At 37.0% G+C, this 22,749-nt stretch overlaps 1 protein-coding gene across 1 annotated transcript; it reads right to left on the bottom strand.

The window, feature by feature from the left end:
* Positions 1-4,749: 4,749 nt before the first annotated feature.
* On the bottom strand, positions 4,750-18,419 carry LOC131081176 (prostatic acid phosphatase-like). The gene is made up of 10 exons (XM_058020131.1): positions 18,306-18,419; positions 16,885-16,980; positions 14,235-14,321; positions 13,471-13,623; positions 11,238-11,336; positions 10,067-10,162; positions 7,706-7,838; positions 6,374-6,456; positions 5,392-5,498; positions 4,750-4,906 (listed from the first exon to the last, which is right to left on the bottom strand). Exons 1-10 carry the CDS (start codon positions 18,417-18,419, stop codon positions 4,750-4,752), a joined length of 1,125 nt encoding a protein of 374 aa, XP_057876114.1.
* Positions 18,420-22,749: the final 4,330 nt, after the last annotated feature.

Below are 22,749 nucleotides of genomic sequence, written 5' to 3'. Positions count from 1 at the left end.
CTGGGACAAAGGATCTTCATGCAGCTTTGAAAGTTTTTGGGACGTGGATTTGGGTTAGGAAGGAGTGGAAGAGCTGGGAACTGGAGACTACAAAGAATATTTAAGAATGTTTCAGGTCTCAATCACATTTTCTATGTCAGTATTGTCCAATTCAGGAAACTAACAGAAAAGTTACCCTTAACTTGGATGGGAGAAGCATGAAACTTACCCTTTACAGCTCTTGAACTTTCACTTCTAAACATCTGGCAAACAAAACGTTAAAAGCAATTGAGCTCCACAATTTGGCACCAGTTCAAAAAAAGAAGAAACAGGAACAGGTTGAGAAGAGAAAGTGCCTAGAAATTTGGTTTTGACAGCCAAGGCTACAATCTGTTAGAAGACTAACACTGATAAAGATGGAGTCTTGGCTTTTCCTTTCTGTTTGCTTTCGTCTAGCAGGTTTTTTTAAAATTATTTCTTAGGAAGGGAGGTGTGATGATCAGCATGGTTTGGAGATGAATAACTTAAAGAGCTTGCACTAAATTTCCTGTGAAGGCTGCCAGACCTAGGATGACTTTCTTCTGGTATCCATTATGGGATATTAGGGTAATACAAAATAAACAAACTTGCTCTTCTTTGCATTAAGGAGCAGGTAGAACTGGTTGTCTCATGTTGTCTGAAAACATTTCTACCATTGTTTGGATGCTATGGTAAAAGGGGTTGCTTTTTTTGACTGGAAATCTAACTACAGCTTTCCTGGTGAACTGTATTTCCTATGGGGGTTTAAGAGCAGAAATTGGGATCTGTTGGGAAGAGAATAGGACATTTACAGTGAGAATTCTGAAACTTAGATTCTTGTTGGACAGAAAAGGGATCTTTTTATTATTATGATTCATTTTTATCTTGTAGAGTGGCAGTCATCTGCTTATGCTATATAGAATATGCTTTTCAGGTTTAGCATCCATTTAAAAAGCTTGATGTGAGGAAAAGAAGCCAGAATGGCAAAATTTTCTTCACCTCAGCTGTTACTCTAATTCTCTTTAAAATGATCTGTAGGCAATAAGACTGTTGACAAAAGGTCCTATCTCCTGTGAGAAAACAAACAAAAAAAGAAATCTTTGCTTCTTTAAGCAAAGACATATCCACTGTTTTAGTTACATCTGATTCTTCTGATCCAGCTTTTGTAGTAAGGACACAAGCTGTTTTTTGCAATAGCAATATTAGAAAACATAACTAGTGAAGATTGCCCAACATATTCTGCATATTTTAATGCAGCTCTGATTTTTAAAATTTTTTATTGCCTTTTTTTATTTTTTTGTTCATATCAAGAGCAGCATCTGCTTACAGATTTCCCAGGAGAACAGACTTTATATGATCAGATCACAACATACAATCAAGGTAATGTAACAGAAGGAAGGTGTTAAAAAAGCTCTTTGAAACCAAAATTTATTTTTCTTCCAAAATTAACACTTGGCTTTGCTGTCTTTTTGGAAGGAATATCTGAAGGTCTTGTTGGGTTAACCAGTTGTTGCTAGGTCTTCATGGTAGCTAGCCTGGCTGTTTTTAGGCCCCTGTTAGGTCTAGATTCACCATCCAAGTTTTCCATAAGTCTCATCTTCCTTCTATATAGAGATGGAATATTTGTACATGTAAAATGCAGAGAAAAGAAGGAGAAACAAATCTCTTAGGTAAGTAAGCAGGCATAATCCTAATTCTTGTGACTTCTGAGGCTGTAAAATGATTCATTGCTTCTTAACTAAAATAAGGTCTAAGGAGTGTGGAATGACTCCTCCGTTTAGTGTCTCCATTTGAAGCATTGCTTCTGTCACCAGTTCTGGTAGTTCTTCAAAAGAGGGCAACACTCCTTCAGAGGTATTTTCCAATTTTGCTGTAAATCAAGGCTTTAGCCCTCCAAAACAGTCTAACTGCGTAGTTGAATTAATTCTGACAAAGTCCCTTTGGAAAGAATAGGTCTTGCAAAATTCCATTGGTTTCATATTGCACTTAGGTTTTACCAGGTGATAAAGCAAAGCAAATATTCATGAAGAATAAGTCCTTGTTTTCTATAATTTTTGTTTGTAGAATTAAGGAATGTTTTCTTTTGGTAGAGATCAGGAGCCTCAGTTGGTCATGCTGATGGAATTTAAAGAGAAATGTTGGACCACAGTCATATCACAGTGTGGAAAGAATTTTTTCATGAAGTGAACCACACTGAAGATAAAGGAGGGAACACCTAAAGGTAAGACAAAAAGAGAGATGCATTCTTAGCATTTGGCATTCTCCAAAAGCATGACAAACCTGTACCTCAACAAGTGAGCAGTTCAGACTAAGTGGATAGAAGTTAACACATTTGCTCTCATTTTAACGGGATTAGGAGAAGTCTGTTGAAATGTTGAGTCAATCCATGCTTAAATCTTCCTGAGCAGCAAAAAGAGCACAGGGAGAGCTCACAGTTTTACCTCCTTCCCAAATATGCTAAGCTTTATTAATTTCCTTTGTTTCACCCTATGGTCATTGAGATGTGGAGGAACTTAAGGCTGATTTAAACTACCCTCAAATACTGCTATTGTACTGTGTGACCTATAATAATAATACTTGCCTAACCCCTTTATTTCCTTGTAGTGGGGACATAAATCCTCTCCACAAAACTTCAATTAAGCTTTTTATAGAAACATCTGTATGTTTGCAAACTGGAGTCTCCCTGTAGAATAGTTGTCTCTATAAATTAAACTTTTGAGCTCAGTCACACTTCTGGATTTTATTTTTTTAAAAAGTCACATTTATGGGCTTCATAAAATGCTCTCATGCATGCATAATCAAATTAATAACATATGGATTAGCAATGAAAAATAGTTGAGATGAATTTTGACAGAGTTGGAAACATCTGAAATCAGGGATTTTGCAGCTGTCTTTGTCAAATGTAATTGTGACCTATTAACTGTGCATCAGTCTTCTCCTTAATTTAGCTCACTGGTGTTAAAAGTCAGCTGTTCCAGGCTGTCTGCATTCCTTGAGAATTGGTAGTGCACAGTGGTTTAGCACAATCTGTCCGTGTGCTGCACTGTGCAGCCTGTGGATCAGTGTGCCTTGGCTTTTTCCCAAGTTCCACTCATGCACAGCAGAGAGTTTAAAACTGCCTGCCGGAAAAATGAAATTAATGTTTCCTAAATGAGTCCAAAAAATTAGGATATGGCCCCAACAGGTCCATTCTGAACTATTCATATATTATCTAATAAAACAGTAGATAGTATAGTGGAAAGTAGATAAAATAGTGGAAAGTGTCAAACTTTGATATGACAAACATTTTTATGGAGTGACATTTTTATTGGAAAACATTTTTATTGGAGTATCAGGTTTGGTTTTAACCTCTTTTTTGGTCTATATGTGTTTTCAGCATTCAGGATTGCTAATGAAAGCAGTGATGCTGGATTTGGTGTCAAATGCCTAAACACCATCTAACTTCTACTTCAGCAAAATGTGAGGATTGAAACAAAATAAAGCCTTTGTTTTAAACTTTAAGGCTAAATATTTATGTAATTATTATTGTAAAATTTTGATATATTATATATTTTTTGTTTATTTATCTGATCAGTTACACAGTTTGGTTTGTGAAGGAGGGGGATTAATTTCCACAAATCTTAGATTATTAAGCACCACAATATAAACATGAAGTATTTATCATTATCTTCCATGACTGTATTAGTAGTGTGGATGGAAAAAAGAACCTCATCAGAAACAACCTGCCACTTCCTCTGCCAAATTACCTTTTGCAATTAAATATGGTAATTTCCTGAAATATTTCCTGAGAATTTGTGAGCAATGACTATAGTGAATAAATTTGTTTAGTGAATCATTACTTGCTGATTTTTTGTGTATTCTGGCCAGACTATCTCCACTCTATTAATGGATTCAAGATATTTAACAGGAAATTATTTTCAACCAGATGAGCTGCCTGGTCTGCATTCTTACAATCTCTGACGATTCAAATTCTTCTTGAGATCAGTGATTCAGAAAGCCATATGGGATTTTTTTAATGTTGGGTACAATATTTGAACATTAAAAAAGTGAGGTTTCTTAGATTTTTATTTCCCTTAAGTAATATAAAGCTAGATAAAGACAGACAATGTCATTTTTTTGACTTTCTGTTCCCTCATTTTGCAAAACTAAGTATTGTACGTGGTCAAAATGGAAATTTAAACATCCTAATATGGTGATATAGACAGGCTATAGAGGAAATGAGTTCGTATACCAATGTGTGTTTGTACACTTTTGACATTCTGGTAAGTACCAATCTGGTGTACTATTCAATATTCATCTGTTTTGATCTCTGAATGCCTGCTAAAATCAAGAGAATGACTAATGTTGACTGTTGTAATCAGCTTGGACAAATACTCTGTAGTTAAGAGAGGAAAAGGTGACTGTTGTAAGTCAGTGCATTTACATGTACTTCTTCAGTAACTGAAGGTCTTTTTGACTGTACTAAACCAAACAAAACAAAAAAAACTCCCATAAAAAACACAACTCTAAAGTCAGATCAGCTTTGATTTCATTTCACCAGAAAGTTGGTCTGGAATAAGTAAATGTATTGATGGAGGAGAAATGACAGCCATGGGTACAATTCTCTTTTCCTGGATCTGCATATTTTTCATTTCAGAGCAGACCCTTATGAAAATGATTGTCACTTCAAATGAGCTGTTGGCTCAAGATGTAATCCTGATTTTATTTTTGGGTACATGTGCCCAAAGCACTTAGCTTACCTCTTTTGATGTCCTACATTCTACATTCTCTTGTCCAATAGGGTACAAGGATGGGAGAGACCAGATGAGTGAATCTCTCCAGGGGACAGCGAAATTTGCAGCCAGGGAGAGTGAGGGGGTGAGGCTCCCTCAAAGAATTGTTCCTGTAGTACATTTCTATGGTGTATTGCCTGTTTCAAAACACAGAGGGGTCAAAATAAGGTGAGCTATGCAAAACTACACAGCCTTTCCATGCTGCAGTTATTGTACCTGGGGGTAAACTTTTAGCCAGCTTTTTGTCTGGTTGCTAATATGTTTATGGTTTACTAATATAATTAATACTGTGAAGAGAATTTATTAAGCAACAGGGGGTCAACACCAATTTGCATGTAGTTTGCTGTCTTTGCTAAGGAGTTAAATAGATAAAAAGGATGGAGTAAAACTTTTCATAGGTGTAAGATATACATATATAGATATAGATATATATATATAGATATGGTTTGCAGGCTTATTCTGCTACTGACTACTAAAATGAATGCAATTACAATAATTAAAATCAATGTGTAATATTTCCCTGAATAGTGAACCTCAGGTATCCGGTTTAATTAGTCTTGGGGTATCAGAAAATTCTTTTTTAGAAAAGTACATATTAGCAGCATAGCTTGCAGATACTTGCCCATTTTTTTCCTGGTAAAGTTCAAAAAAATGGCAGGCACTGTGAGGAGGCAATTTCCCATTGAAGACATTGAGTGCCATCTGTAAGGCAGCAATGGTGGCTGCATGCTGTGACCAGAGGAAATCTTTAATTAAAGGTCTGTTGAAAATGATTGCATGAACCTATTATTTAACAACACTTCCCACACATTATCTGTCCACTCAACATTAACCTCATTAGGGCCTCATTAGTACTTGCCCTCTGCACTGTTGAGCAAATATTGTCCCTCTATGGCTATATAAACTGAAGTCCTGCATGTATCAAGTATACATATATGTAAATATTTAAGAAGTCTTAGTCACTTGCAGCTCTTACATAATTAATAGGAGCTGTTAAAACTTCTTTTAAAAAGAACTAGTGGTTTTGCCTGTTAAGTATACAGCATTTGAGATCAGATCAGTAAGCTCTTTAGCTGATATGTACCCAATAGGTTATTATATAAATGCAGTTTAGAAACAGGAGCTTTTTAGTGAGAGCAATCCAAAATTTTCCTCCTTCAATGACAGCATTTGTACATTCTAAACAAAAATAAAAGATCACAATTGAGTAACTGCCTTCATAAGGTCTGATAAAATAACTGTAACTTAATTTTTTTCTTTTTTTCCCCATATGCACTTGAAAAAGATGCAGGAAGGAGACTTTGTTTTAAATTAACTTTGTGATCCAGGTTTAATAAAACATGAGGCATGATTTTTCCAGTTCCCTATTCAATCAAAACATTATTACAATGAATAAAACCATGACATTCAGTAGAAAGTGGAATGCTTCAGGTTTCAAAGTAGCATCTGTTCATTAAAATTTTTTTTAAATCTGAGGACATTTAAGGTTAACCAAATAAAAAAAATGCTTGTAGCTGTTTTTCATGAAGGAAATAAAATTTCACGGCTTTCAGTGCATTTAATAACTGCAGAAAGGAAACACAAGAGAAACAGAAAGAACTCACCGTGGAATACATAACCATTTTTTGATGGTATGAAGGCTTTTTAGCATCTAAGATATGCTTTAGAATAGTTTTTAAAAGAATACCTGAAAGAAAATGGGGAAGCAGTGACAATGAAAGAGATGCTTGTGTTAACATCTGTATCGACTGCTGCCATTTCAGCAATCCGTCACTAAGTGCACCAGATTCATTCCATTGACTCAACTGGTAATTTGTGCAGAGTGCCTTGATTAATAGTGGCAGTATCTTTCAAATGAACAGTGGGCCTGTTTTACTTCTGTGTAAAATGTTTTGGGGATCCCTAATAGCCTCAACAGCTTCAAGCAGTGCATTCACAGTTACTTTGTGCCAGCAGAACAGTGAAAGGAGAGCACAGTAATGAATGCTACCCTGTTGTCTGTGTAGCTTGAATGATTTCCTGCTTTCCAGAGAAAAAAGAAAGAGCGTATCCTCTTGACTCTGGGGCTTTATAAATTGTCTGATTTTCTGCATTTTGTTAATGTTAACTGCTGAAAAATTGTAAGACAAACTACTTGATTTAAATCAATGGCTGCTCTAGTATGTTAATATAAGGTTGGCAGGTCGACAAGTTAAAATCCTTAAAGTAGAACTGTACCAACTAGGAAATTAGAGAGAATTAGTCTTTAGCTTCTGGCACATTTTTAATAGCAATTGTTAGTAAAGCAAGGACAGAGGTTTGAACTTTGTGCCAAGTTTTGCAAGTTGGAGTTTTGAAAAATGCAACAAATTAATTCAAGTTATTTGTTAATTTGTCTTCCTAGCTCACAGATCCTGCCTGCACACTGCCCATATAAAACAAAAAGGAGGCTCAAAATATGACAGTGGATGAATGGAGGAGAATGGGTGATAAAAAAGGTATAAAATACTTTCAAATTTTAGTCACTGTTCTCTGAGCAGAGTAAAGTTTAAAAGCAGTTAGTAATCTCATTTTAGGACTCTCAGTAGTGGAATATGAAGATGTTAGGTAACAGAGTCACCATTCTTACAAATAATATTTTTTTTAAGTAAGTTACTCATGGCATATGCTAAGTTTAGGCTTGATTCAATTCAACAAGAATCTTTATGTTATATTGAATTTCTTATACAGTGTAATCTAAATGATACCTCAATTACAATATTAGATTAGGATATTCATGATTCATATGGTCACCATCTCCCTCCCCATTAAGCAAAATATTTCAGTGCTGCCCACCAATATCCCCATAATGGTATCTTTCACCATTCTACCATAGAACCAGCATCAATGTTTGTCATATACCCTTTCTTCTTTCCCATCCTACTTTTGGTTTTAAATGTTGTAAGAATTCAGCTTACCTCCCTGCAAACGGGATTTTTGTATTTGTTTGTGGAACCCAAATTCCGCCTGCAATAACAATTCTGACAGCTTTATCAGCTTGGTCCTGACACCATGAGTAGCCCAAACAGGTAAAGTGTAATTGTTGATATCCTACAGTGAAGAAAGAAAACATAGTGATTTTCTTACTGATTCCTACTGCTAACTGTTATTTATTCTGGCACAAAATACTTCTCAGAACAAATTCCAAATGTTTCGCTCCAGTAACATTTTCTCATTGTAATAAAATGATGACTGTATTTTGCATTTAGACAGCTGTAGCATTCCTATTAATAACATCATGGTGCTTGAAAGAAATTTGAAGGGCAGTTTTCCACAAGAAGAGGAATATTTATTAATAATACTAAAATTATGCAAAAAGCAACTGGCATTTTTATGTTGTCAGGTGAAAAAAATCACTATATGACTTTTTCAGTCATGTGCTGGGTTGTATTTTTACTGAAACAAATCCTATATAAATGGTCTATTGGATACTGTCACAGTGCTCAAGTTAAAGTGGAATGGATGAGTCTTTCCTTGGGGATGCAGTCCAAGGTGTATTAGTGATCACAACTGTGAGAAGGGAGGACATCCACAAAACTCCTGGTTTGCAGTACCCTGAATTGCTGTTTAAACAAGGTTGGTAATTTTCCTTTAGAGCAATGTAACCTTTGGACTGATCTCACCTAAAGGACTGTCTTTGTAACAAGCTAGCTCAAAGGAAAATGTCAACTACTTTAAGGGTTTGTTTAAACAAGAAAACAATAGAATGTGCTAGGTTAAACCAGCTCAGATCCCAATGTTATCCATTGCTCTTTTAATAAGTGTGATTTATGTCTTGAGGGAAGAATTGGATGGTGGCATGCTATTAAAGACAGTCTGTAGGCAAGTAAACACCTCAGTCTCCAAGTTACCTGAAAGTCAGATAACACTTAGCTGAAAGTAACAAATACAGAGAGATGTGTGCTACTGTAGTTTCATGGATTGTATTTAAAAACTGTGTAAGCACTCTCTCTTCATATGCTTGAAAAATGAGAGAGTTTTTATGGCAGATGCCTTTAATTGATACCCTGAGAGTCCTCAGTCAGTAGTATCAAAGACCAAGACTCATCAAATATAACACTAGAATGAGAAGCACTTTTTTTTTTTTTTTATTCCAGTATTTAGCTAGATTCTTGATGGAAGCTGTGAGTTTTCCAAATTAGTCTGGTGACACAGATTCTCGGTATGATTTAACTATTGAAATAGAAAGTTATGGTCCTGCATTTGGCAAACATGGAAGGGTGACCTCACTGAAATTACAGTGAGATGTCCCAACATGTTAACATTTCATTTAACTTAAGGCCCTGGCTAACATTCTATTCAAGTCTGCTTTGAGCAAAGTTGGACTTTTGCAAAAACTGCAGGAATGAAGGTAAACTCATTCATATCACACCCTGTAAAATATTACATGTTGCTTCTTAAATCCACCTTAAAACTCCCTCACTAATATCCCAGTACTGATGACCAATTTATCATTAATATTTGTTTATAAATAGCTATGCATGAAAGTGTACCAAAAGCTGCCTTCAAAAATAACTTTTTAACACAAGACTCTGCAATTTTGTGTCAACAGAAGTAAGTCTAGACTTTGAAGAGGGATTTCTTGCTAGATTAAGGGTAGTCAGGGTGTTTTCAAACCATGACCTTTCCAGATTGCGGAACCCAGATACCCATGCCAGTCTGGCACCACAATAACCCTTTTGTTATAAAATCCACACTCTTTTGTGATACCTTTGCTTAGAACAAGCTCCCAAACTTGCACAAATAGCAATTTGTGTCATTCCAACGTCTGCTTAATTCCTGAAAATACTCCATCCACTACTGGCCGTGTACAAATAATGGCTTCTGTTGCTTTTACAATTTGCATAAAATCTTTGTGGAAGGATGCTTATGTTTCTTTGCCAGCAACATATTTTTATCCCTGTATATCTCCTAGTGGGGCCTGAGGGAGTTACAAGAGAATTTTATCCAAAGGTAAGCTTTTGCCTAATTGTCCATATGCAGTCACTGGCTGGACCTTGAATATGAAAGTCCACTAGTTTGTGTTCCTTGCAGTAGTGGATGACCCACAGCAGCCTCACACATAAGTTTGACCTTAAGTGAGGGTTTCTGGGAAAGAAGCTGGAAATAGTTGATGTTTAAAAAAATTTTGAAGCACAGATCTATGATCTTTTTATGACTTACAATAAAAAAAATAAACCAAATACAAATACCAGGTTGAAGGAAGCATAGGAATTTCTATTGGACTCAAAGATCTTAAGGGTCTTTTCCAACCTAATTGATTCTATGATTCTATTTACCTCATATTGTAAAGTGTCAGAGAGCTTCCAAATCCTTTCACTCGTCAACTTCTTTACTGGATATCCTGTATGAGTGGCTAAAAACTTCAGAAATTGCTGGAATACAAAAAAATCCAAACTTGTAGTACTGAAGGCATTTTTACATGATTTCTACACACTGTCATAGTAGTACATAGAAATTTTTAGAAAGAAGACAGTCTTTGCACTTTAACAATGAACCATTGCCTAGATGTAAGAGAATTTGGCCTACTCATTTAGACAAGGTTGGTGATTTTGGTTCAGATTTGAAGTATAGTGATTGTTTATGCTTGGTGGAAATGTTCAGAAGGAACACAGATATATGAAGAAGTCTGGTAGAAATCCAAGAAGTGCTTAAAGGAAGTGTGATAAACAGAATTATTCTGAAATTGGTACTCAGGAGAAGGAGAGATATGATGTAAATTTGATAAAATGTGAATTGTGATTTGCTTGCATATAATACCCAGATGCAGAGCCATAAATGGATTATTGAGGTCAGTGGTGAGAGATAATAGAAAAACAGGTGAGGTTCATGGTGTCATTTTGAATACACATGTGAAGTAGAAGGTTGCAGCAGAATAAACATGTGGTTATATAGTCATGCAAAGGTTTTGATGATGGAGAAAGAAAGGAAAGGATATACCATATGAAGACAGGCACAAAACATAAGAGAACACCTAAATTAAGATTTTGGGCGGAAAAGATGAATAAGTACTTGAGAAAAACACTGAGACTGTTATAGAAATTCTGAGGAATTGAGCTGAGAAAATGAATCTGAACCCACAGATTTATATAGGCAGAGATGTCAGAGGAGTTGCTTTACATGGGAGTAAACAGAGAGAGGTATTGGAATAATTTGAGAGGCATTGACACTGATTTTATCTGAGTTTTTGTTTTGTCTAGTCCCCTAGAAATGAAGTTTTTGCAAGTAGGTCAATAATCTATCTTTTCTGTGACCTGCCATTTTCAATTGTTGGGAATAGCCCAGTCCAGCTGGATGTTGTAATTGTTTTTTGGGTATGTTTTCTACACCCACTCTGAAGATTAGAGATCTGAAGGGAGCATATTAACTGCTGTTTTAAAACCTGTGTATTAGATAATGTTGAAGAAGTGGTACACTTTAACTGGATTTCCAGAACTCAGAATACTTTACCTTGTAGTGCTTGAATTGCCTTTGGAAATTCCTTGTTGCAAAGGTTTCTCTCAGAAGCTCCTTGTATTTTGGGCAGTGTGAGAAAGGCAGATATAGCAACTGGAAAGAAAATTGCAAAATCCTAGTTAAGCAAGGTGCATCTTGTTCTGCAATTCAATATATCCTTGCAGGTTTGCTGTTTTGATTCGCTGCACTAGTTAGGACAAGCTGAAAAATAATTTGGGAATGTAGTTTCAAGGATATTCATCTTCAGGACTCTAGGAGTCATACTGATGACTACACACAAAATAATCTTTAAATGTTCAGAGGAGTAATAGCTGCAGTAGTTCAAAGTTAAAGGATTCATTTACACAAGATGAAATTTGTCCTTTGACAGAATACTAAGACAAGCCCTCATGAACTCCTTTGTTCTTAGCTTCTCCAGGGGTGATTTCATTCATTGTGTTCAGTCTTTCTTTAAACACACCATCACATTTTCACAACAAATTACAAAGCAGCAGCAGGACTGCAATAGGATTCTTTGTGCATACTCAGCTGTATTGAGTCTATTTAACAGAGCTTCATTTAGTTCAGCTAAATTGTAGAAACTTGTGAACTTTCTGTAACTCGGTTTTGTCTTTCATTAATCTAAGCTATATGAAGGTTACATATGGCTGGAATAACTTAAAAACTTGTTATTTCATTTATATGTATTTATATATGTTAGCTAAATTGAGTTTATTTTCATTTTCTGTGTTAAATTTTAAACAAAAATTCAAATTTGACACTGATATTATTAGTGCTTTTCCCTAATGTGCTTTTTTGTCTTTCCAGTAATGCAGCTCCATCTATATAGTCCCAATATTAAAAGAACTTTGAAAAGAACTTGAGAGATTTGAAGGGATAATTAGCTTGGAATGCTTCACAGCAGTTCCTCAATCTTTTTAGAAATACAATCTATGCATTCCACAAGATAGGAAGGTATTTGTGAATTATAGCCATAGGTTCATAAGCAGGCATCATTTCACCAATAAATGATGGGCACTTGTTTTGTATTGTAGGATACATGTAGTCTCAGGTTTAGCCTGTATATGTAGTAAGGATGAATAAAGTTAAAACACAAATATTAGAAAAAAGTACAAAAATTGTACATGTGCTCATGATTTTATTGTTTGTTTGAATAAACTTACTTGCTCCCCTAGATGTGAATGAGGTGCAGCACCTGCTTGCTGAGTTTGCCTTTTGTGTTGATACTGGCAGGTAATCTTATCTCTCTGCTGGGATATCCCCACCTGTGACAGTGCCAAGCAGCTCCTGTGCTGTGCCTGGCTCTGTGTGTGATGAGGAAGACATGTCTCCATACCTTCCATCTCCATGCTCTCATCACCCTGAGGTGAGAACCATTGCTCCATGGCCTCTCTGACGTGAGTCCCTTATCATCACAGACTGTGTTAATTAGACTTGTAAAGCCCACGCAATTTATCTTGCATCACAAGTGCAAACCTGCTCTCACAAACTGGGACTCATGCTGCGCACTCCTGATCTTCTTAACTTTTTATCATAGATTTTCCACACACAGGAGGTTCCAGCTCCAGCCAGCTGCACTGCTTTGCCCTCTAGGACAAGTACATGCAAGCTACAGAGCTGCTATCCACAGGATTCCTTACAACTCCTAAGTGAGGAGCTGAGGAAGGGAGATGAATAAATATATTGCCCCATGAACTTGTGCTTAAAGCTCTGTGTCCTCCTTCCTTTCCCCTTTTACTTTTCTCACCAATTGTTGGAGTACATGCATTGACCTGCAAAGTGCATGAAAAACAATCCTGTAACTCAATTCTCACCATAATGTAAGTCCCAGAACGATTCTTTTGTCTTTTCCATTGGCTGTGGACTAAGTAATACTGAAGCACCAGTGAGACTAAGTATGTTTTCTCTTGTCACATAAAGAAAGTCATGTTTGCATTAAATTTAGAATTAATCTACTTTTACAGTGATTTACTCGCTTTATAAATGAACTCTTTTTCTCTATGCCAGTACTCCTATTTTTCTTTCTCTTTTGTTAAGATCATGTCTCTGATATGCAAGTCCATTCCTGTGGAAATACTTGCCAACACTTCTACTAAGCTTATTAAGCCTTTCTGCAAAATGCTTGTAACAATGTTCTTTTCATTGCCTTTTTGCTGCACCTTCATTTCATGTCCTATGTACTTTACTAATGCTCAAAGGAAAGCAGATGCCCCTAGTTCATACTCACATTATCCTGTGACAGTGGCATTGTGTGAACTGGAATTGGCTGCCAAAGGATTTTGGGATTCCAAATCTGATCCTGTGTTGGTGGGTAGAGTCCAGCAAGACTTGCCTGAGCACTCATAAGTGTGTGATCACAGTCAGTGCTTTGAACATAAATCTGAAGGAGGAAAACAAAAAAGAAAAATAAATATTTTGGATGGTAATTTCTTACATTAGATTACTTTATTGTCTTCTTGGTAGGAAAAAAAGAGGTACTGGGGAAGTTGTCATTAAAATGGAGTGGCATGAAGAAGGACTATGAGAAAGAAGGAGGAAGGCGAAAGACTGCAGCTGGAATAAAATTTCACTGTACAACTGAGCTGCAGCAGGGTAACATCTTAGAAATCCAGGTAGACAGCATGAGATTGACTCTATTTGACCCTCTAGGCTTTGGGACATCGTATGTGCACTGAAAAGTGGAACCTAATTGAAAACTGAGTTGTATCTGCATTCCATATGGAAGTGTAGCATTGGAGGTATTTGACATAGATGCTCTGCCATATAGCAGTGAGGGAGCTGAACCTGATGTGCTGCCTAAAGAGCCTTTCATGTGGTTTTCAGTCAGCCATCAGGATAAAAGCTGAACTACAGTTTCAGGGATATTTTGGAATGACATTGACTTCAATTGGTATTAAATTTTCTCCAACTGCACCAGGTTTAGACTCATGCATCCAGGAAGTCCCATTACCAACCATGAAAAACATCTTCCTGCCCAGATCCAGTACTTGCCTCACACTGCTTGTATACAACGCTCAGGAAATGAGAGTATCTCCTCCGCATGTACTGGCCAAGCTCATACTGTTGTTGTATGCCAAGCTGTAGAAGTAACACAAGAGCATGAGAGGCTAAAGAAATGTGCTATGCATCCATTCCTACAACCAAAAAATAATGCAATAATATTTCATATTGTTTTAATAAAGACTTTTTTTTCTTTTTCAAATTGAATTAGGAAGGAAGATGTGAGAAAAAAGTAGTGAAGAGAAAAAAGTAGTGAAATTGCTACATGTATGGTGTTGGATAACACTAGCTATGACTCCTGGTGGATGCAATTGCAGTTTTGTATTTTGCTCTGTGGAAAGCTATGTGTATGTTTATCTGAGCTAGTGAGACTTAAAGCAGGCATAGAGATGTTCCAACACCATCTGTCTACTTTCTACTCTATTGCTGTCTCAGAGCTGATTAACTGGGAGTGCAGACAGAGCAGCCACCTGTCCATGGAGACACATCCAGGATATGAATCCCATAGAGTATCACCAGAGATTCCTTATGGGGGCTAGAATTTTAGCCTGGGCAAGATCTAGTTTTTCAGAACAGAAGTTTTGAAGTAAAAGTTCTCCAAGCCTTTGGGCCTTTTTCTGCAATAGTTAATTTTTATCAACAGTCTGAAGCATTTGATTTTTGATTCTTGCCTGGTTATGTTCCCAACTTTCAGTCACTGAATCTTGTTACACTTTTGAATAACATTCAGCATCACAGATCTTATTCACAGTTAAACAATAACCCATAAAATGGAATCAAGTCACTTTATCTCTGTGTTAAATTAAACTGATGACAATTCTATATCCTTAAAGCAAAATTTTTTCAGTCCCAACATTTTAGTAGCTCTTAGCTGAACATCTTTCAACCTACCTACATAATTTTGTGAACACGTGACACATGAATCACCAAATCACAAAATCAGTTTGGTTGAAAATTACGTCTGAGATCGCTGAGTCCAACCTATTACCTAATGCTACCAGGTCAACTAGACCACGGAATCAGGTACAATCCACTCTTTCCTTAAACACCCCTGGGGTGTTGACTCCGCAACAATCACACACAGTGTCCCTGTAATAGTCTATATTGCCATCTTTTTACATCTACCCGGTGTTTCCTGGCCTAAATTTAAATATTTTCCACTTAGCTCATGTAATCATTACTGTACATTGGGATCTCAAGTACAGTACTCATTGCTTCCTAAAGCAATTTTCTAAGTTGTGGATCAAAGGATAATTCAGGCTGAAAGGGGCCTCAGGAAGTCTCTAGTCCAACCTCCTGCTCAAAGCCAAGTCAGCTAGGAGTTACTCAGGACCTGCTGTGTGTGCATGTGATCACCTCTTTCTCTTGCTGGAATTGTTCATCCAGTTTCCTAGGCTATATGTGTGGTTTAGGCTTCTGCCCCATCTTGCCTAATATGCATGCTGATGTTGTTAAGTCCTGACTCCTGGGTCTTGAAGTCTTCTATGCCTTTGAGCAAGCTGGCATGGATTGCTGAACTTGCATAGCGTTTATATGGAATGATTGAGTCACAGCTGAGTTGGGAAGCTGCTCTGTTACTCCTGTTTCTTCAAGGGAGTTGACATGAGCAGAAACAGGCCTGATTTGCTTTGGAGAGAAGTTTTGCCTCTTAAGAACAGTGGGGAAGAAGAACCCCTCAGGCAATTTGTTCTATTCTGATTTTAGTGGAGACCTGGCAAGTTCTTTTAGGACAGAGACCCATTGGACATAAGGTGTGTGTTCCTAACAGAGAGACACACCTCACAGTCTGCCTCCACGTGCACTGTAGCCATTGTCTGGGGCAACAAGACTTCTGGCACTTCTCAACTACTTCAGGGAGACTGCCTGGTTCTGAGTGCTGGGCAAATAACTGGGAGCTTTTCCAATCCAAATCTTGGGGGAAAAGGAATGAAGCACAAGCACACAGACACAGTGGGTCCTGCCAGTGGGAGGGCAAAAAACACCCAGTGTCCAAATATTGCCTTACAGTCTGATAGTACAGTTCAGCTGTGGCTCCATTTGTAAGAGGTGGCAGCTACTAGAAGTTACAGTCAAGGCAGGCACAACATCTGTCAGATGCAGAATCTGTGCTGCTTCTGGTTCAGCTTCTGGTACATTTGTGGCACATTTGTGGAAACAGCTGATTCCACAAATGCCTTCACTAAAATAGTTGAGGTTTAAATCAAGTTTCTTGGGCATAGCATAAGAGAAGTTTCTGCTTGTACTGATCTTAACAGTTTATAATTAAGGAAGCACTCTGGTTCAGCAGAGATTGAGGGAGGGTTGTGTCTGTAAGCACTTCTATCTCCTGCTACTGATGTTTAAATTTTCCTGTATGGTCTCAGGTGAACTGAGGTGGTCACCAATGCCTGGCTCCTCCCAGAAGATCCTAGTCTGCAACCAAAAAAGCTCAACATATGCTGACACTGGATCACAACAGGCTGACTCAATTTCATTCAAAATTAGTGAGTGATGTTGCTGTGATTTCCTAATAAGTTCCTTGGCTGTCCTTAAGTGGTAACTTATTAAGGGCTTTCTCCAAGTGAAAGCAAAGTTCCAACCCCCAAATATCAACACAACATCTTTCAATATTTCAGTTCTTTGCCCAGGTAAATAAACTCACCTTGGTAAGTTGGCCATATCCCTGTTGTCTTGCAATTTCTTTATGCTTATCAGTTGGGAAAAACTCCTGTGGGGTATGATCCCCATGGCGAAATACCTGATAAAATAGATGAAATTGGTTTTTTGTTACTGGTATTTTTTGTGGTGATTATTACTAATTAGGGTAGTCACAAGGAATATGCCATGACAGTGAGTACTGTATCTGACAGATGTTAAGTATATAAATGGTTCTTGCCTTAAATTTAGATAGCTACATTTCCTGTTTAATTTATTTAGACAAACATAACTGGTTCTTTTTTGGCGTTTGAGAATAAATTAGCTTAAATAAATTTTTGCAAGTTATAAAAGCTACAGGATACCCTATTATATTTTAAAGAAGTTTCATGTATTTTAGAAGGTATAGACCATAATATTAAATAAACAGAAAAAAACTAGAAGCATGTAAGCAATTTTGCAGAGATATTTAAACATTAGTATTTTGGTATGACTAAATTTGGATTCAAAAGGGAAAAACCAAGGCTATTACTCAAAGTAACAGTTCTATGGCTGACTCCTGTGAAATTCTGTTACTTGGCAGAAATTAGCCTTAAAAAGTCCTGTGTTGGTTTTTTCATCACAAGAGGTGATAGAAGTGTTATCTAATATGTAAATGCATGCTAAACTGTTGCTCTGAAAACATTGAACCTGTTTTGAACTTTCACCTCAGATTAAAGATGTATTTATAAGTTACATTGGATTTTTTTCATTCATACGATGAATTCTCTGCTTCGCACGTTTTGCAGAATAATTCCTGCAGATATTTGCCATATGATTCTAAAATTTTAATATTTGAAAAAAAAATTCTTAATCCAAGCAGGGAGAAATTAAATTGAAAACTGCAAGAAAAAATATAATATTAATGATTTGTATGTGTGTGATGTTCAGAATAAGATTCAGGCTTCCTGCAAACAAATGGTAAATCATAACATTGCAAATAGCATTAGCTTCAAAGCACTGGTTTCTGTGTTGCTTGCTGAATGTCATTGAACCCTTGAGTTTCACATACTGAAATTTACTTTCTATGCTAGTCCATTGAAACCACTGGAAAAGTGGAGACTCTTCCATGGCAAAGAAGGTTTTTGCACAGTTGGTATTTAGTAATGAAATCCTCTTTAACATTTTAAAACAGAATCCTGTGTTATTTTTATTTTAGTGCTAGAAAATAAGCATCCTATATCTATAAGTTAATTTAGGAATGCACAAACGAGACAAAATTATAAAATCTTATTTGAAATTGAACTTTTTTTGGACAATGCAATAATGAATTTTGAATATGGAGGAAACATTTAAATATTTGAAAAAATTTCCCCTCCTCTCTACCCTAGAGTACAAGAAGAGTAGTGAGTGACAGGTTTTGAAGAAATTTCATTTGCCCATACTTACTAGGGACACAAACTTCAGTTTTCTTTTAGCTGTTGTTTGATGAAGAAAGATGCATAAAAGACAGAACAGCAAACACAGACTCCAAATTCCACAGACCAGCTGCCTTGCTCTCATCTTGAGGGTAGCTTTCAGCTATTTTGCACACCAAGGTCCTGGCTGGACACGGTGACACAGTAGATATATGGCTAAGAGGGGTGGAGTCAGTCATGCTTAGTGACTGTAAAGAGCTAGATGTTGCCTTCTGTTATTTAACTAGGATTTAGTATGGGTCAGTCAGTCTTCCCAAATATGAAAATGCTGTGGGTATCTTACTGTATGCAAAAGGGCTATTAAACCATCTGCATTACTAGTGCTCCCAGTCTTCTCTGAACATTTTGTGCTAGAAGGAGTAGTGCTAACAAATGTCCTTTTATAAAGTACCTCTGGATTTTTCTGAGATTTGGCTGTGATTTGTAGGGAGAATAAGCAACAAAAGGCTTTGTTGCAAAGGAACAGGAATAAGCCTAAATTCATTGCAAAAAATATAAAGGTACATGAATGAAGTTTTAATATCTTTAGTACATTGACTCTGTCTCTAGTGGCAAAGCATGTGACACTGTTTTCTAGAGCTATCCCCCTGAATTTCATACAGTTAGTTAAATTTAAAATTTCCAAATTTCTCTTGCTGCAAATACTCTTATTGTTATAGTGTGCATATATCAAGATTTGTTTCTGTCACTTCCCCAGTATACTTTAAATAAGAAAAAAAAATCTGGCTCAGAGACACCGTTCTGAGAGATGGGATTGATCTTGCAAGTTCCTGTTTTATGTTCAGTCCATTCATGTGTTAATGAAAGTCCTGTTAATATGTTAAAATTGAGAGTGATTTCTTAGTCATCAAAAGCTCTCTGTAAGAATTTAAAAGAAATTACTGAAAACAAATTGTCATGTTGCTACCCAAAAAGGTTGTATAATCCCAAACTAGTTTAAGGCACAAAACAAAACTTTTCTTGTGATTATTAGATATAGACTTCTCTAGGGGAATCAGTTCTCCTTTCTGAGGAAACAATGTTGTATCTTTCACATCTGTCAGAGCTAAAGAGATCCCTCTGTGAAACATCCACTTTCATTTCTGCTTTTATCTCTGACAATTTAAAGATATTTATAAATAGAAAAATGTGGTGGGGAGTTACATTTATTGAGAAAAAAAATGCCCTTTTTTTTAATTTGTAGGCACCTGGGGGAAGATGTGGGTCTACAGGTTGAAGCTGTTCATGCCCTGTATATGTCATACCTGAAAAATTTCTCTGAAGAGTCTGTGTTTTGCTGTTTCTAGAGAACGTGGCATCAGACACTACTCCTAAAATACACTGCTCTGCTAGACAAGATTTTTAAATAGACCAACTCATAAAAAATAGGCAAGTTCTCAGATTTGCAAGGCTCCAGTCAGGTTCTTCATATACTCTATTCATGTCTAGGAGGGACTGCAGGTCTACAACAGAAGCAGAAAGATTTAACTTTCATCTCTTCAAGTATCCATTGTCTCACACTTTATGTGAGACTTCTGTAGCTAGGAAGGTAAAATTACTCTTACTTTGAGGATAACAAAATATTAGTGTAAATATTAGTGTAAAAATATTAACAAAATGTGGAAAAGATACTAGTGTTAAAGCTGATGCTTGCTTTGATCTGATCTTGATGCTTCTAATTCTGTGAGAAGAGACATGTAAAGGGCTGGAGTTGTTTTTAAGTACACCATGTTGATTAATTCTGTTCCTGTTGAAGGTCACAGAGGGAGAATGAAACAGTGTGCTGTGCCATGGTGAGAGATGTGTAAACTCTAGCTGTTCCAAAGTCAAGGTAACTGCTTCTGTAATACGCTTGCAGCCTATGTTAAAGCAGCAGCTGAAGGTGGAAGAGGAGAAGATAATGATAAAGGTAATAACTGTACCTCACTCACCTCCTTGGGAGTACAAAGGACAATATATAAGGTGTAGATCAAATGCCTTTATCTTACCAATAAACCTGATGAAATATTTATGGGATTCTGATAAACATAATATTACTAAGCAAGTAAAAGTACAGCTTTGTGTTGTTCTGTACTGTGATATCTGAAGCTTCTGGATCTTTGACATTGTTGAGAGAATGCAAATGTTCATTAACAATACTCCAGTGCTTTAAAATTGTTTCATGGTTTAAGTGCTAGTATTGTATTTGAAAACTTATTAATCCAAAGAACAAAATTTGACCCTCTACCCCCAAATTACAATATAAAGAATCCTTTCCATGCTGTGATGCTTACACCTTCCCCCCACTTTTTAAGTGTAGGGTTAAATCTGCTTACTATGTAAACACAGGGTAGGATTGGCCTTGCACCTTGAGATGCTACTTCTTCATTGACAATGGAGAAGGGTCAGAATTGGTTGAAGATACAGTAATAAGAATGTAGAGGAAGACTCCAGTGTAGAATCAGTGTGGGGAGAAGGAGGCAGGTGGAGGAAGATTTCAACCTGCCCACCCTGCCTCCCCTTCTTAACCCTGCCTGAAACAACTCCTTAGCAGGGTTGTTATTCCAGTCTCTGGTGTTGAAGTCATGTTTCTGTGGCTTCTGTAGTTTTAGTGTCCATGTCTGCTTCCATGACTTTTCCTCATCTTCTTTTCTCAGCTCCAGTCAGGTCAAAGCTAAATGTGTCAAGAGAGTTCAAGGTTTGCTCTGGTTTGCAGTGTACCTCTTTGTCTCCTGCTTACATGCTTTGATTAAATGATGAAGAAAAGTGATGGTATCATTTCTTCAGCTGCAATAAACTAACAGTCAGAACAACAACAAAAAAAATCCGACTCCAAGCCACTGGCTTAATAGGTAAATAGATAGGAATCAGCTGCCTTTATTTGGCTAATGCTTAACATAGACTTCTTTGGTCCTTTGTGCTTGGAAAACAAAGGCATGTCGTGTCACCATGCCTTGCCTCAGGCACACACTACCCCTGCCTCAACATGAATTCTGCCCCAATCAGATACACCTTTTTTGTTAATGATTTCAATGTTGGCATGCAAGAATACTCATTCAATAATACTCTTTTCTGCACATTTTCAGACTGAGTTAGAAGCATGACCAGTTGCTTTGAGGAGTTGGGTTAAGGCTTGTCATGAATATGAACAAAATGGAGCCCTGCAAATAAAGTGATCTTCAGTGGGAGCTGGGGCTCTTAAGAACTATGGATGATGTCCTTGTTACTGCTGTCAGAATACATCCCTTATTACCCCATATTCTCTGTTCCTGCTTGAATTGCAGCAGAAAAGAGGAGACAGCAGTCAGTGTTGGAATTTGCAAGGACTACTGCTGTGGCTGTTCTCAGGCCATTCAGTGTTCTAGGCAATTGCCTTCTTTTTGGGTTCAAAGCTGCACTCTTGATGTCATCTGAGACGAGGTACTTTTTTTGCACAGTGGCCAGCTTCTTCTCCATTACATTGATGCAAATATAGAGTAACTGTTTAGAAGCTGATGAACTTAATCCAGATAGATTTTCCTTTGTGTTTACACAGCTAGTCTTCCACTGATGATGTTCTCAGTGGAAGTGTTCTCAATCGGCTTTATCTGGAGTTTTGCTGGATTGTAAAACTCCCTCCTCTCAAATGTGAGCACTTTCTCTCCAGTTCTCTATGATTCATCAACTTTTGGTCATAAAATACACTGACATGGTGGAGTTGCCAATTAAAATGCAGTTTGGTAGCTGTGTTTTAACAGATCATTACTATAATACCAGAACAAGGGTTTGCTGGCAGTATTCCACAGAGTGGTGGATCTTGTTTTGATCTTGGACCGTAAGTGAGTCACAAACCTGAATTTTGTGCAGTGCAAAGTTCCATTATTCTTTTTTCCTCCAAATTCTGTGAACAAATTCAAGTGCTTGAGTGTGATGGATGGCTGTATTCCATAACCAGACTGCCACTGCAGGAAGGAAGTAAGGGTTGTAGCAAATGGCTAGGAGATGGGAGGCCTTTACATCAGTGACACTATCTAGTCATTTAGACTTGCTAATGAATTGTATGGACCAGCAGGATCATGTTGTTTTGACAATGAGAGATGAAATATTACTTGTGCTGAAAGAACATTTTGTTCCAGCCAGCCACGGCCACAGCTGTCTAGCTTGGGCGTAAAGCACAAGTGTTTCATGCAGGTGCTGACATCAGTCCAAACAACCTCCCTGTGTGTAATCAAGCATCAAGCTATTGTCCTTGTGCACCTTAGAATACCTGAGGGGTTTGGGTTCCTGCTTTCTTTAAATTTTAATAACTATATTTAACTTTGAGAGAGGCTACAATAGCTATGATTAAAGCAATTGTTCTGCTCAGCTGTAATGATTTCTGATCATGCACTAGCACAATGCTGCAAGATTTGAAATGCAAATATGTGGGAGGGAGTAAATGTTCTCTCAATAACTTTTTTTATTTCTCTTGGAATAAA

This window comes from Melospiza georgiana, chromosome 1 (genome assembly GCF_028018845.1).
Source record: "Melospiza georgiana isolate bMelGeo1 chromosome 1, bMelGeo1.pri, whole genome shotgun sequence".
Lineage (NCBI taxonomy): Eukaryota > Metazoa > Chordata > Aves > Passeriformes > Passerellidae > Melospiza > Melospiza georgiana.
Note: the sequence above shows the minus strand (reverse complement) of the source record. Positions and strands in the feature narration are given on the sequence as shown.

Bases quoted from the DNA above. Each gene is read 5' to 3' on its own strand.
- LOC131081176 (XM_058020131.1), bottom strand. From the start codon at position 18,419: ATGAGAGCAAGGCAGCTGGTCTGTGGAATTTGGAGTCTGTGTTTGCTG. The intron at 10,163-11,237 runs GTAAAGTATTCT...TTTGTATTCCAG, and splicing joins GGCAATTCAAGCACTACAAG to CAATTTCTGAAGTTTTTAGC. The intron at 6,457-7,705 runs GTAAGCTGAATT...ATTTTCTTTCAG, and splicing joins AAAATCCCGTTTGCAGGGAG to GTATTCTTTTAAAAACTATT.